Source organism: Osmerus mordax, chromosome 3 (genome assembly GCF_038355195.1).
Source record: "Osmerus mordax isolate fOsmMor3 chromosome 3, fOsmMor3.pri, whole genome shotgun sequence".
NCBI lineage: Eukaryota > Metazoa > Chordata > Actinopteri > Osmeriformes > Osmeridae > Osmerus > Osmerus mordax.
In genome coordinates this window covers 10406730-10423521 of record NC_090052.1, presented here as the reverse complement: position 1 = coordinate 10423521, position 16792 = coordinate 10406730, and the positions used below count along the sequence as shown (strand labels likewise).

Genomic DNA, 16792 nt, shown 5'->3' with positions numbered 1-16792 from the left:
TAAATACTACTACTGAGTCCTACTGCCTGAACCAACAGCTAATTCAGTGTCTCCTGTCAGTGACGCTGCGTAAGCGCACATACGTAAATCGCCTGATCACTGTAGTATTTCAGGACTACAAATTTCCTACCGCTCAACACATTTATTTATTTTACATTTTTGATTTGACCAAGCTTTTAATTCCCTTAAAGGAAGGGTATCCAAGTTTTACGAACCTATCAATTTCGGCAATTTTGAGTTTGAAACACATGAACGCGCTGCCTGACTACTGCCGAGAGGTAGGTAAGACAAGTAGTCTGTCCAATCATTGCATTCGGTCCGAACACTGTCCAATAATTTAGTTTGGGCCAAACAAAATTATTGGTTGTGTTTATTACAGTCCAATGACGCCCCCAGATATCGGATTTATTTAATCCGTTAATGAGTAAAATCACAAATATGTGATTCAAACATTCAAATAGAATACTTTCCAATAGACAAAAACGATGCGACAAACGCTTTAGTATGGTTTTAAAATGTACTAATTAGAAGGCTAGCAAGTAACACTGCATGGTAGTAGCATTGCTACGAGTTTAATGCTAGGTAACTTAGCCCGGCAGCTATGTAAGCTAGCTAGCTACCATTTTTTTAAACATTACTTGAGCTGTGGGGACCGTCGGAAATATTTGGAACTTACTAATCTAAAGGTTAATTTCACTGTCGAACCATTAGATTTATAGGTTCCTATAATGATGTGAAGTTTATTGCAACAAATATGACAAGAGTATCTATTTTTTTATGTCAGAGGAAGGAAGAGGATTGCCCAGTGGCTCTTGACTGGGTAAGAGCTGATGCCTAACACAGGGACCCGGGTTCTAAACCAACTTGCCTATTCCTGCACATGTTCCCCCTCTCTCTCTCCCTGCGTTCCTGTCTTTTCCAACTGTCCTATCAATAATATGATTTATTTTTTATTTTTAAAGAGCCAACCTTGAGGCTGGCGTTGGAGCGAGGATGTGCCAGGTCATTAAACCTCCATGACTCTGCACCAGGGGTCCCCGTCCTTGCAAGGGGCTCTGGGAGGAGAGAGGAGCCCCCTCCGGATACGGGAAAGATCCCCAGAGACAGGGGGCGCTCTTTTCTGCAGGAAATAAAACATAAAAAACCCGCCCTTTCAAACGACAAAACGTCAATGCAAAGCGTTCAACAGGTGGTGGTTTGGAAGTGGTTATCCAATAATGAATGACTAAAAGACCCAAGATCTTCATTGAAAATTGACATATTTCATGTTAAAAAGTCATGACCATCATGGCCTGGGGTCAGAACTCACCTGACTCTGCCCAGTGTTCCGGAGTCGGAAGACTCATTCTGCTGCTGGAGTTTGATTCTCTCCACGTGCTCCATGTAATTTTGGATCATCTAGAGACAGAATATAACAAGTCAGTTAGGAAACTTAACATTAAGCAATGTCAATTAAGTTTGACCTCCTCCACTTTCCCTTCCAACCCCATCCCCATGTACCTCTGTGTGTCTCTGATGGAGTGAGTTGAACTCTTTTTTCAGCTCTGATTCTCGCTCCTCCAACCTGCCAACTGAGAGGACAGCAGTCTTTGAACAGTTTTTGTTGCTGTACACAGATCACTGTAATACCGGTCCACATTATGCTGTGTAATGACTGCAAGCCACCACTAGATGTCCCACATGCATAGTACAATTACAGAGATTGGTGTTGGCGTGTGCTACCAGTGTGAGGACTCACAGATCTGAAAACATAATCTCTGTCAAGTGATTTAAAAAGGGACAATTTAGGAGGTGACAAAAACATCTAATGCCTGCATTAGCTTGTCAGGTTTAGCCTAAGCCAGGCGTAAAGCTGCTCCACCATCTAGAGTGTAGAATAGGAATCAACTACAGCAGCTAAACCTGTCCATCATCTACCTGTGTTGTTGGCACCAAATGAGTGTTTTGAGACAGTAAGATGGTGACACGGTGCTGTATCAATGGATACATAATAATAATGTATTACTTTAGCAGATGCTATACAGTACAGGGGAGATTTCAACCTGCAACCTCATGATCTGCAGTCAGCTCTAACCACTGAGCAAAACCCTCCCATGACTGTAGTTGTCCATTCCTTATGATGTAATCGCAGACTCGACCTCTGCTTTAACTTTGCAAACAAAGTAAGACAATCGCCACGCTTCTGTTCCTGGCTGCCTCTGACCCGGGGACAACAGCACGGCAGACAGCTGAGGAACTCACTGCAGTACTCTCTAGCCAGGGGAACTAAATGCTACACCACAAGTGCGATACCTGCACTGGCTAAACTCCTTGTCGGACTTCATAACTAAGCTGGTAGTAGTGATCGACAATAATATTGTTTTTAACTGTGTTAAATACAAACTTTTAATTTGTGTATTGTATATGTTGATGATTGTAAATTTCGGGGCAATTCATTTTTTACTGCAAGGCCAAAGTGTTCGTTGTATGGTTTCTTCTTACCAATAAATCATTAACAACCATGTCTCCAGGGTGCGGTGTGCTTGTACTTATGGCTCTTAGTCATATTGGCATGAGATTCCTATGTTTGGATCTAGACTGACCAGGAAATGTTAACAGTCAGACAGAAGGAATGTGCTCATGTTAAATTACACCACTTATCTGGATTTCACTCACTTGTTTAATATCAGTTTAGTGAACAGATGTATACTACAAATATTAAATCGAAAGATCTAAATTACACCGAGTGTAGCCATGGATTCATTTATTTAACCAGCTCAGTTCAAGGTGTATAAACACAGGTCAACTCTGTCTTGAGAGACACAAGTAGATGCTTACGAAACCGCAGGGGGGTAGCAAGAACTTGATTAATCAAAGCCCATCCACTCTTAAAGTACTAAGTAGGATAGAGTCTGCAAACAGCATGATGACCAATGAATCATTTACCCTTAACTGGGCGTGGCAACAGGGCAATCACAGATGGTTAACTCATTTTGATGGAGCTCATAACTTCACATGGTATGTATAGGTGATTGAGTGAGTGAGAGAGAGTACGGTGCACACTCACTTTGGTCTACATAATTTTTGATTTTGAGTTCCAGCTGGCGGGAATTGGACTCCATTCTGCCCATGTGGTTCTGAAGGTCCTTCTTCTCCTGCTCCTGAGTGTCCTCAAACTCGATGAACTTCTGCTCAGAGACACACACAGACAGACAGATTGAAGTTTAAATAGATTGCAAAAGAAGACCCATTAAGACACTCAGGAGACTAAACCCTAACCCTGGACCTCTGTACATGAACTCAGGGTTATGTTTTCAATAGTTCAATGGCTATAAAAAGCAAAAACTAAAATCAACATGGTGATGACCCCACATAATTTCAATGCAAGACCATTAGCAATTCAATCACAATGTGCTCTGTGAGAAGCAAGTTGAGTGTTTTATGGGCCAGAGGGAGAACTGAGAGGCAGAATATCGGGACTACTTTGTTCTCACTAAAGTTAAGGATCTCTTCAACATCCTCTTGGCGTGTCAGAGGAGTGTGTTCTGAACAGGAGGGATTGTGAGCTTCTACATCCTGCCCAGCTGAGCTGAGCTGACAATTCCTGACTTTAATCCTGACTTGAAAAAAGTGTGTGTGTGTGTGTATGTGGTTTGTGTGACAGGAAGTTGAGAAAGTGTCAGATTTAGGAATAAATGCATTGATATTTTTGTACCAACCACCCTCAATACCAATTAGCAGACTGTAAGGATAGCCTAAATGTTGACACTGTTTACATGGTGTTACAGAATAATCTGCCAACTCTCCGGGTGGTATTTTTAGCAGCTCATTCCCATTCAAACATACCACACAACAGGGAAATCCTAGAAAAATAAGATAAAGGTTCAGGGTGTGACAACAGGTCTAAGTGAATGCAGAGCAACCAAACTACATAGAGGTTCTGTCTAAGCCATCCTGGCCGTTGAAGCAAAGGATCACATGACCTGGAAATCTATTTCCCAACTTATGGGCCTTACTCACTTCTATTCTAGGGGTAGGGTAACAGGACAAGCATACAGCAGTGTCTGTATTAATTTGGTGTTGTTTTGGCGTGTTTGCGTGTGGTTGTCTCACTGCTTCAGTGTCACTTTCTCAACTCAGAGGTGTAAAATACCACCACATGCTGTGGTTGCTCTAAAGCCCAGAACATGGGAATTTAGAAAGACTGACGGTCAGAGTCACATCCATTGACTGTAAAAAAAAATGGACGACGCATCTCCACTTCCTCCCACTGTAAAAAAAATGAAGGACCCACCCATACACTCGCCCGAACCAAAACCATATAAAAAGAGAGTTGCGACATTTCCACAGACTTCCATTGTTATCGAAGAATGCGGAAGTAAAGCGTGTCACATTCGAGTTCCAAACATTGTATTTTCCAACGTTCAACCCCATTCATTTTCAGTGTTTCCGAAGCAAGTTAGCTGGTAAATTGATCAAATTACGGTATTTTTCGGACTATAAGTCGCATCAGTCAAAAAATGCTTCATGAAGAGGAAAAAAACAAGTCGCACTGGACTAGAAGTCGCATTTATTTAGAAATGTATTTCACAAAATCCAAGACCAAGAACAGACATTTAATATGTAAAGGCAAGTTATTCAACTACACAATAGCACACAGAACAACAGGCTGAATAGGTGTCCAGTATGTTAACGTAACACATTAACAGTTATTCAGCTACACAATAGCATAAAGACAGGGTCGTCAAGTTTTATCAAAAGCTTGGAGATTCCCTTCCCCCGAGACGAGCTTTCACGTGTGTTCGCGTCTATTGTTGCTTACCAAGTAAGGAACGTACGGTCGCCTAGAACCTTCACTCGTGCAACCACTAATGAATACAACGTTAGCAGGACAACTTGACTGGCGTTGCCTTCTCAGCGTGAGAAATGCTAGGTGTGGCGTGAGAGCGTGTGAACGGGCTTAAATGCGTGTGTCTCACGGTCACGGTGAGGCTTGAGAACATACCTGGGAGGCTGAATAGGCTAAATTAACATAACAAGCTAGCGAGTCCAACAAGCAAGTTACCGGTAAGCTAGTTCACCAAGCTCCCGATCTCATTCCACATCACTGAATCCGTTGAACTCGTTGGTTCATGTCAGTCAGTATGAATTAACATTTAAAAACATGTTAAATTATATATATTTTGATATATAAGTCGCACCTGACTATAAGTCGCAAGACCAGCCAAACTATGAAAAAAAGTGCGACTTAGTCTGGAAAATACCGTACTGCATTTTTTCATATTTCAACACATTAGTGGACCTCTTATCAATTGTTATTATTAGTATTTTATATAGCCAGCTTTAGTTAAAAGTAGTGGTGGGCATAGATTAATTTTTAAAATCTAGATTAATCTCACTGTAATTTTGGCGTTAATCTAGATTAATCTATATTAAAATAGCTAATTTGAATTCCGCCGAAGGCATTCAGAATATGTGTGCTACCCAAATAATGACTAAAAGTAAGTCTTTGAGAACGGGTTTCTCAAGCCAGGTGGCGCATTAGACCAGGAGCTCATCTCCTGTTTCCAAAATGCATCACAAACTGCTTGAGAAAGCTGTTCTACTATGATAATTGGTGATGAAAATAAATTATGTTCAATAAGATATACTTGTGTAGCCTAAATTGCCTTAAAAAACTCTAAAACAACCAAATATGTTTTTTGCACAGGTCCGCAATCCGTGTATCATTCGTTCTTAAATTTTTCAATTGATAAACCAAAAACCAAATATTATTCGTTTTTCCGTTATTCAATTGAGAAACGAAAAATAGAAAAACCAAATATAAAAACAGGGCCCTGACCGAAAATGATTTTGAAATTTTGTTTTTGGTGACCCGGAAGTTGTTACTCATGCGCCCGTTGGCTGCGCGCAGTTTGCAGTGTAACCAGCGCGAGAAACCATGGAAACAAACGGAGCGTCCACCAGGTCCGTGTACTTTGCGCCCAAAGGATTTTCGTTTTGAAATTAGAAAACCAAAATCGGGAAAAGAGCTGTTTCCCGACTACCATTTAGAAATAGGAAAACAAAAAACGGAAAACTACCCAATTTCCGTTTTTTGTTTCGATAATAGAAAACGGAAAAAACGACCCGTTATCTGATTTTCTTTGATGTGCTTAAACATGCAAATCAGGAATTAAAATAGTGTGTGGAAATCTCCTTTCTCAATTTTGCATAGATTTTAGTGTTGTGACCCGGAAGTTGCTCCCACGAGCTTGACAGTCACTCTGGTCCACATTTTCAGTATGTCAGCAGAGGGCGCGCTGCCATTTGTATGGAAGCAAATCAGTGACATAATGTTTTGAATTTTAAAAGGCATTGAATACTTTGAATAATTTAAACACAGAATTCACATATTTCAATGAAAAAAAAAATCTGACCCAAAAATTCAAGGCTCAGCGATTCAGGTTGCTCAAATTCGAGCCCCCCAAAAAATTTGAGCCTATCTTAACAAATTTGAGCCTTATGGAACAATAGGGTCATTGTAATCAATAGGAAATCATTGTTTAAATATGATTGGTATGAAAAGGGCATTGTGTTTGTGAATGATGTTATACATGTCTGGTAACCTTTTGTAATATATAGCTTTCTTCGACAAATATAATTTAAACTGTACTTATAGAGAATACAACAAGATCTATAAAGCAATACCGATACCATTATTACAGTTAGTTCAAAGCACATTATTATATGTAAGAATAAGACCCTTACCAACTTTACCAAATGTTTTTATTAATGATTGTACTTTATTTGACAGTAAATGTAATAATACATATTAGTGATGCTTTGAAATCTAAATATTTTTTTGATAACAGAGGATTGTGTGTACAGGTTCCGAATATGGTTGCATTGTCCATAAAAAAAACTAACATTTTAAATTCATTAAATGGCCCATTTCCCCAAAAGTCAAAGAGACTCACTTTAAAATAATTATAAAATACATCCGGTCACTGACTTTCTTAGAAAAATATTCAAATTTGGTGTAGAACCTTCTTTATTTTGTGAGGTGGCTGATGAGACTCTGGAACCATGCTTCAGTCCGATGTAATCCAATTTTGCATTGAGGCTCGATTGCTCTGCGAGCAATTTTATCGTTCATCTGCTATGCTATGCGCCCTCTGCTGACATCCTGAATATGTGACTGTCAAGCTCGTGGGAGCAACTTCGGGGTCACAACACAAAAATCTGCGCAAAATTGAGAAAGAAGATTTCCACACACTATTTTAATTCCCGATTTCCATGTTTAAGCACATCAAAGAAAATCAGATAACAGGTCATTTTTTTGTTTTCCGTTTTCTATTATCAAAACAGAAAATGGAAAATGGGTCGTTTTCCGTTTTCCTATTTCTAAATGGTAGTCGGGAAACAGCTCGTTTCCCGATTTTGGTTTTCTTATTTCAAAACGAAAATCCATTGGCCGCAAAGTACACAGACCCCACCAGAAAACACAAGGAAGAATGTAGATGGATAGATCCCAAACTTGAAATGGAATGTTTGCACTTTCAGTGTATATTTTGTTGTATGTATTGTACTTATGTTTTTCATGCCAACAATGTTAATAAAATGATCAAATGCATTCAGTGGCACTCATAATTTCTCTTATTGTCACTGAAAAAATGTGGTTAGTGGAAATTCTGATTGTTACCATAGCCACATTGGCTGGTGATCAAAAAAGTTTATTTAGAACCCTGATGACAACCGAAAAAATCGGCAGGACCTTCCAGGTTAGCCTATCTATATTTGCCTATAAACCCAGCGCTGCGCTAAGAGCCACTGTGAGTAACAGTGGTATGGTGTCGACACCATATGGCCGCACTGGAACGTTACTTTGATGTAATTATGGATTTATTTCTAACTGGGAAGACGCATAAAGAGATTTCCAAAACTCTGCATCAGATGGGAATCCATCCATGTATATTTTGTTGTATGTATTGTGCTTATGTTTTTCATGCCGACAATGTTAAAACCTCTTAAGACTCCTGTTAAATGTGCCTAAAAACGCCTAAACAGCATACCCAAAGTAAATTGGAAGCTGTTCTTGAACCATTTGGAGTACATGCATGTACATTATCTCTTTTGAAAGCTGACACTCTGAAGTTATTTCCCCTGTTGTCAGGACCCCTGTCAGTCCTACTAGTGTTGAGTAATAGAAGCTTGAACACAAGGAAAGTGATTTCCGCCTAGATTTTGTTTTGAAAACAGAGGCCTAGAGGTGGTAGGTCTTAGCTGGAAGACTAAATTGGACCACAGGTAGAAGCCTTACCCAATTCAAATCAAAAGTCAAACATAATACCACAATATATTCATATTTGACACATGTTTTTATAAGAGTACATCCAGGCATTTTCTAAAAGGGCCTTTTGGAGACTCCAAAATGACCCTTTGTAACCAAGGTCAAATACTTAGGATAAAAAGGTATTATTTTTCATAATTGTTATCTCTAATGAAAGGTGGTACTTAGAACTATCATATATAATAGCTAAATCCCTAATTAGTATTACTGAAACACAAAAACTGAAGCATGAACACATTGGGGTGCTTTATCTGATTCCCAGGATTGGCGCACAAAGAACACTGATTCTGTCAACCATATTGCGCAATCGACTTTTATTTTGAAGGCTCCACAGACACATACAAATGAGGTATTAGCATTTTCAGCTAGCTGTCAGCTACAAGGCTAACGAGCTAATTTCAGAGCCCGTCGAAGCCAGTTCGAGAAATTAGTTTAGAACGAGTGTGGGGACGGGGGCGGGAGGGGGGCAGGACGCACAGACCTAGTTGGCTTTAGAGGGCTGTCAACGGGGCATGGAAGCTCCGATTGGGTCGATCTTGGTGTCAATCAAAAGGGGAGGGTTCAGCGGACATTTTGATGCCTTTGGATAGTAAATAGACCGTTGCTAACCGGAGAAAAGTGCACTTTTATGTAAACAAGTTGTTTCTTCCATCGGCTAACTTGCATAATGAAACAAAGGATAATGGCTATTTATGAATGTAATACATTGTTTGTGGACGAACTATTTGATATGGTTAGATACTTTGGACCTTTGGGACTGTAAGCAGATCAAGTTTTGATGGCATGATTTGCACACCTGGACCTATTTGAACCGTTTAGGGTGAGTAAAAATTTTTTCTTTGGCATTGTTGAAGGAATGTTCATCGGAAAAAGACGTTGACCTTTCTTGCTATTGCGACTTGTTCTTGAATTGGTTTATTTCAATGGAAGCACAAGAATCGTAGCTTTCCAATGATGTATAACATGTGTAGCATCTAAAAAATATATGTTAGAATTTAGTGCGTCGGAACTGAGGGCAGCATTTTTGTAACACGGGCGATACTGGAGCGTAAAATGATCAAATGCATTCAGTGGCACTCAATTTCGGTCAGTGCCCCTTTTTTGATTTGGTTTCTCGTTTTTGTTTTTTTCAATTGAATAACGGAAAAACGAATAATTTTTGGTTTATCAATTGAAAAATTAAAACGAATGATACACGGATTGTCCGCAAACGCCCCGCAATCGCTTCCCGTTTTAAAGAAGTATCTGAAGCAGACAGAAGACGAATTGATGTTGTTGATATGTTGCCTTGGAGATGTAGTGACGTCACCAGTGCAAGTTCAGCTGATTGCCCTGACAACATGGCGTCTGCTCCAGATTCGACCTGTTTGATTTGTGATCTTCCCACGTATTGTTGTAGTATAAGAAACCAAATGTTTACTCCTCGACAGGTCAGCAAACGCTTTGTCGCCTCGATTTGTTAAAACGATTTGTTTGTAAAACGATAACGTTAACAAACATTTTAACAAATCTTGGTTTACAAAGGCGTTTGCAGACCTGTCGAGGAGTAAACATTTGCTGTTTATTAACTATTTATTAGATTAGTTAGCTTGACTGATAGAGCTGTGCTGATGGGCTTGCCTCGGTTGCACTCAAACATCGTAGTTTGACGACGATTCTTCCCCTGCGCTACATCAGTGCTTGGCCCGGCATCTTCCGCATTAGCTCAGGGATGCTTTGCGTTTAGGTGGTATTTGAGACTGGAAGAACTCCTACAGTAAACTAATTCTGCATAGCACAAGATGCAAACAACCTTAGTCTTGTCGAGGTTTCCATTGGGAAGCTTCTTAAAAATACATTTTCCCTGAAACAAACCAGGCGGCTTCATAGCTGCATCCATGTTAGCACGTCACGTTTGATGTGATAATTTCATACACAAGGCATACACACTAGTGATGGGTCGTTTGCGAACGATCCGGCTCCATATCTGAAGAGCCGACTCTATTTTTAATAGATTAATACAGCCTATAAAAACTAAATGATTATGAAATAATGAATTTTAATTGTATTTAAAATAATTGGCTAATTCAAAGAACAACAAAAAAATACTTGTAGGCTTAAAGGCGCACACGATCATCCTCACATTCTGTTCCTGTCAATCCTGCATGAGGGAGGGCCGAGCCAACTCACACACAGTCAGAGAGTAGTCAAAACTCGGAGGAGAGCCATGACAAATCAATGCATTTATAAAGATATGTGGTTACGATCGAGTATGATTTCATTTCATAATTTAATTCAAATAGTTTTCACACCCATCATAGTCAAATTCATAGTTAAAACATGTATTTTTTAAAGAGCCGTTCGGGAGCCAAAAGAGCCGGCTCTTTTTGGTGAGCTGAGCCATACGAGCCGGCTCACGAAAAAGAGCCGGAATGCCCATCACTAATACACACAGTTTCGAAGACTCGATCTCGCCCCCTACAGTGCAATTCGGCTAGGTATACATCCGCGCTAAAATATCAAGGTGAAAGTCATCATAGCTAGTGATGGGAAGTTCTGTTCATTTTACTGATTCGTTTTTTTGAATCTTGTTAAGTAAAATGAACGAATCTTTTTTCGAGTCATTCGTTCATTTCAACGTGGGGGGGGGGGCTATCCGTCCACTGCAAACACGTATCATATTCTCATGTAGGTTAGTGCATGACATGTGCACAAGCAGATACTATTTTAAAAGAAATTCCTGCATTCAAATAATGTATCATGACAGTTTGTATGATTTGGTCATTTATTATCACACTAGCATTTAATTATCACGGCAAACAATTACACTGCACTAAACTAAGTGTAAAGTGAAAATAACAAAACCAGTCAGTATGATGACTTGAGCGAATATCATTCACGTCTTACTAAAACAGTGGCCACGCGAAAGGGAATGAGGAAACTGTTTCCTCTACAAAAAAATACAATGCGGGTCACGTGAAAAAAGGATCCAAAGACTCGTAGAAATACCGAGTCGGGAAAAGAACGAATCGTTCCCTCTAGCATTTCCTCTAGCTACCACTACAGAGCCTATGCAGGTCACGTGAAAAATGATCCAAAGACTCGTAGAAATACCGAGTCGGGAAATGAACGAATCGTTCCCTCTAGCATTTCCTCTAGCTACCACTACAGAGCCTATGCAGGTCACGTGAAAAATGATCCAAAGACTCGTACCCGAAGACCGAGTCGGGAAATGAACGAATCATTTCTGTTTACTTGGACGAGCCTATGCAACAGTCCCGATGCGCGGCCACGAGAAAATGAACGAATCACTCTTTGAGAGGACTCGTTACTCCCGAGTCCTTGTAAGGATTCGTTCAAAATGAATGAATCGTTCACGAACGACACATCACTAATCATAGCTTGCGTAGTATAGACCCAGCTCCCAACCCAACTTTGAGAATAGATTAACGGCAATATTTTTTTTATCGCCCGATAAGAGTCTCACGTTAACACAGCGCCTTAACGCCGAAAACGGCCCACCACTAGTTAAAAGTTTATCGTAAGATATAGCTTGTTAGATTCTAAATGCAGTTAGAACTAGACTGTAGGGTCTAGTATCTAACGTAAGCAACATTTTTACTGTAGCTAGCTAAAGAGCACGTGTATCATAACCAGAAGTCTGTTGGTTTATAGTTTGTCAAATTAGTTTTAGTTATTGGTGTTCGTTGGCATACAAAGTTAGTCTTCTCTTATTAGCCTAGTTACTACATCTGATTAAAGCTAGCAACAATGAATTGCAGATTAAGGGGTCCCCTATCGTCCAGCTAGCTCTCAACGCTCGGCAGGAATTTCAAGTCCACTCACTAAAAAAAAACTTGACCCTCTCACTTGAAATATTGTGTAATTAAATGTTTTATTGAATGCAATTGGTTGTCTTGTATATTCTGTTCTATTTACCAAACTCCTTTCTTGTATTAAATTGAGCAGTTGCTGGTGTGATTGCTGTCTAGATTCAACTTGCATCAAGTACTACAAATATAAATGTTGTTAACGTGGTAAATTGTAAGTGGACTGATGAATAAAAAAACTTTTTAACATTTCCCATTCCCAAGTCCCATTTCAGGGCTTGACATTAAGTTGATTTTTTGGAAAGGCAAGTGGAAGAGAAATGTAATTGCCCTACTGGACAAGTTAAACCTCAAACAAAATAAAATGCCATGTTACTTAACAATATGTGCCAGTCATTACTTCTATTTAACCGATTGAAAAGTAGCTAGCTTTTTCCTCTGTGTTTCGGTGAAGTTGATAATTTCATCTTGGTGAATTCTTCACCAAAAAGGTCGAGGAGGACAGCCTTTAAGAGAGAAAGCGATTCCCCATTGATCTGTCGCATCAAATTTGGGTCATGAAAGTCTTGAAGTTTGAGTGAAAATGCATCACCAACATAGTCTTAGCCATGTCTTGGTCCCCCGTTACACTGTTTTGATGTTAGCCTCAGAGTCAGACTCGCTCACTGGCAGTGTTTTCACAATGTTGTATTTCACTAAATTCTACACCAAAAACCATCAGCGAGGACTGCTTTTTGTAGATACGAGCCCACTGCTAAAAAAAATCCTAGAGGAAACACTGTGTACTGTCCAGCTAATGTATATAATTGCCATCTAAGAGACATGTTTCTCACTCATGCCAACCACTCTGCCTGACGTGGTAACATGATCCGAGCAGCTCGACGAATAAACCAAGTCAACTCTTTTACATTGTGGTGTTTTCCTTGGCCCATCTTCTGACAGAAATCATCTAACACTAGTTTAGCTGCGCGCTGCTCTGTGTACTTCCAGGGGAATTACAAAGGAGAAAGTTTGGAACTTTTTAAAGGATATTGAAAATAGAACATCGTAAATGCAGTGTTCCAGGCTGTACAGGGAATGCTGACACTTTTCAGAGTCTTCCTAAGAAAACAAACACTCAACGGGCTGTGATGTTTGTCTATGAGAAGATCCCTGTGCAGTTCGACCCTCAATTACACATTTGCTCAAACCATTTCACTGAGGACAGCTTTGAAAACCTGGGACAATGTAAAGCAGGATTTGCTATGAAGCTGTTGCTGAAAAGAGGTGCTGTTCCGACCTTATGTTCATCACAACCGCAAGCTGTAGTATGATGTTGTCACTAACAGTTATTAGCAATGCTAACGTATCCTGCCTGTATCTAGCATCGGTAGAATGTGTAATGATTTAACGTTATTTCACGTTCCTGACTGTGTTTCATTCAAATAAATAACCTTTGTGGTCATGTAAATATACAATTCAAGATGCATGTTTGTCCAGATCTATTTTTCAGCAAGATAGCTAGAGCTAACTTAAGCTGAGTTGAATCACGATAGTTTGTTTGCTAAGCTGTAGTGCTAACGTTACCCGCTTAAGTCGATCCAGTTTGCTTCGACAACAGAAGTGGAAACAACTAACGTTATCATTTCAAATATCTAGTCAATCTGTTGAAAACAATGTTGTGTAGACAACTGATTTATTTGTAAGTTTTAATTTCAAGTCTCCACCTTCGATGTTTCAGCGAGTGCTGTTGGCCGTGTTACGTCTTTGCTCCGCAGCTTCACTCTGGAAAGTGCATGAGAAAGGGTCTGTGGAAAGTTCTCTCCCTGACAGCATCTTCTCCCTGACCTATCTGTACTCTTCTGTAATACATTTTCCAAGTGGTGAGTCACTTAAAACTGCTTCTTCAGACGCGGGCTGGAAAAAAATTATGCACTGACACTTTTGTATGCAATAAAGCTAATTTAGTTTTTTCGGGATTACAGTTTTTTCCAATTGCTTAAGGAGCACAACAGAAGAACAGACCTGCGCAACTATAAGCACATTCTCATCCTCACACTATTTGCAAAATACTACACACAGTGTTTTGCAAATCACTAAACACAATTTTCTACATTAGACACAGACATTTAAAATCGTCACTTCATTGCCTTTTTTAGACACTGCCTTCTAAAATGCCACACATGTGAACAGATGGATCGAACATGGGCGTCAGGTGTACAAGCACTAACGTGCTAAACTGTAAACATACCAATCAGGTAAGCACTATAAAAAGGCAACAGGTCAGTGTACCTGTCCTCATCAAAAATGGAAGGCAATGTTGCAGGTAGAGGAAGAGGGAGAGGTAGGATGAGAGGGGGAGCCCGTGGAGGAAGGTAGGGAGAGGGAGAGGTAGACCTGGGGGCAGTGGAAGAATAGAGCCAAATTTACAGTATCTAATGAAATTCAAACGACATTGAACATTGGTTGACCATGTCGTGAACCATGGGGCAACATTGACAGAGGCTGGACAGAGAGTTCAGCCCAACCTCAGTAGATATACTGTTGCAACAGTAATTTGGATATTTCGACAAGAGCACAGGTGAAAACTACTATTCTCTACTGTCTACAGTACAGTAAAATTTTGCTACATGTAGCTACAGCTATATGCACTACATCAGTACTTTTTTTGTACATATTTACTGCAGTCCATGGTTGAAATAATGTACTGTATTTAATTTGCTGTATTCTTTCTTTTGTCTCCACAAATGTATTTGTTGTGTTTACAGACTACTATGTAGCCTACTACAGTATTTGATTTGAAATATCTTCTGATTTTCTGCACAAAATGCAACCGTTACGTAGACAATTTGGAAAAATACAGTAAATATTTTCAGCAGTGTGCAGTACTGGTCTTGTGTGTTGTGTTAACATATTCATGTACTTGTACTTACTCTACTGGAACAATATATCTGACAAAATCAAGCAGGTTCTATCATTAGAAAAGAATAGTTAGTGTAAAAGTGTTTTAATTTTGCACTACAGTGTGTAACTGGTTCAGAGTCCAATTTTATGAACGATGTGTGTGGCATATGGTGACAGAAATTGGGTTTTATACATGATTGTATATTTTGAACAAAGTGTTTCATTTTGCAAAAGATTGGAAGTGTTCTGCTACTTGTGTGTCTAGTTGTGTGAATCGTGTGTTGTGTTTTGAGAAAGTGAGCCCTGTTATCAAAATTGTGCTTAAGCAATTGGAAAAAACTGTCAACAACCCAGTTAAATCATCCTACTCATCCGGGCTATTCACTCCCATCTTTTAGGCCACCTTATCATCACCACAGGCCAACAGCTGTTTGGCTAAAGTTCAATGTCTTATAAGCTGTTTTGAGTGAGTCTTGAACAGGTCATCTACTATTTCTAACGTTAACTTAGCTAGACACAGAATTGTCCTACAACTCGTGAGCATCGACAATGCTAAAATAATGTAGCCTACGCTAGCTATGCAACATTGGCTTCTGGTATGTAGGCTAGCTGGATAACTGTTTGTCTGAGCAACAGTGCAATTCCTCCTACTGCCCCTTGTTTACACCACTAGCTAACAGATAATGACCGTATCTACTAACAGCACCACGTGCTGCATGTTCAGCACAGGTGTGTACACCTGCTTCAGAGGGGTGGCTGTCTGATCATGCTGCTGGGAAACTCATGCGCGCGGCCTTTCTTGGTGATGGGGTGGTACTCCCAAGTGCTTCTCGTGTTCTCCTTATTATCTCGTCCCCTGGAAGGCACTCACCTCCTCGGCATGTTTCCTCAGCGCTTTCTCCCGTTCATACTGAGTGATAAGCTGTTCGTTGTCCTCCTTCAACAATTCTAGCTCCACTTCATGTTCCTGATTTTCGGCGAACACCGAATCCAGGTTTTCAAGCACCGCGACGACCAGCGGCATCAGTTCTTTGACCACGTCTTCGTCGTATTTCCCGATCAACCTCTCAAATTCGCGGTAGATTGAGTTGGCCAGGCCCGACACCCGCTCCGACATCATAGCCGATGTCCCCGGGTCGTCCTGGTACACTATTCCGTCCTCCAACTCCATTTTCTTCCCGTCCTCGCGAAAATGGGATCTAGTATTTATTTCCACTCACCCGCCAGAATGAATTCCGCTGTTTGCTGACAGAATGCTATGACAATTCATAAAATGATCCAAATTGATATTGTAAAATCGGTGCAACCCGTTGTCTCTCTCTGGCTGCAATGTATTTGCTACGTGGATTTTTTCTCTCCCTTTTTTCACGTTTTGTCTTCCCACAACAGCTGAGCTGTTGACCATAGAATTGCGTGATGACGTCAAATTCTTAAAGGGATTAATGTTTTTTCCTGCAGAATTATTCTGAAAGATTATTATGAATTTGTATTTATTCGCTTGGGTTTGTCAGTTATTATTGGCCATAGTTTGTCGATACCTGCACACCTACAGAATGAACAAAAAGATGAAGCACAACATATCTATTTTATAAAGCTACTTAGGACATGTTTTCTAAATGGTGGGCTTTCAACTAAAAAAATAAAAAAACAAGTAGCTTCAGTCCAATTATCATATAGCCGAATATATATATATATATAATCTCGAATACATTAATATCTTGTTTCACACTTCTAAACACAGTTTTACATGTCAGCAGTTGGCTACTAAAATAGTTTTACTACAAGTATA

General features: G+C 39.9%; 1 protein-coding gene across 1 annotated transcript; it reads right to left on the bottom strand.

The window, feature by feature from the left end:
- Positions 1-780: 780 nt before the first annotated feature.
- Positions 781-16231, bottom strand: LOC136940514 (C-Jun-amino-terminal kinase-interacting protein 4-like). The gene is made up of 6 exons (XM_067232702.1): positions 15875-16231; positions 3047-3167; positions 1501-1571; positions 1310-1398; positions 970-1120; positions 781-834 (listed from the first exon to the last, which is right to left on the bottom strand). Exons 1-6 carry the CDS (start codon positions 16172-16174, stop codon positions 781-783), a joined length of 786 nt encoding a protein of 261 aa, XP_067088803.1. The 5' UTR covers positions 16175-16231.
- Positions 16232-16792: the final 561 nt, after the last annotated feature.

Coding starts and splice junctions, on each gene's coding strand:
- LOC136940514 (XM_067232702.1), bottom strand. CDS start 16,174: ATGGAGTTGGAGGACGGAATAGTGTACCAGGACGACCCGGGGACATCG. Junction 1,399..1,500: donor TCCATCAGAGACACACAGAG/GTACATGGGGAT, acceptor TTCTGTCTCTAG/ATGATCCAAAATTACATGGA. Junction 1,121..1,309: donor GGAACACTGGGCAGAGTCAG/GTGAGTTCTGAC, acceptor TATTTCCTGCAG/AAAAGAGCGCCCCCTGTCTC.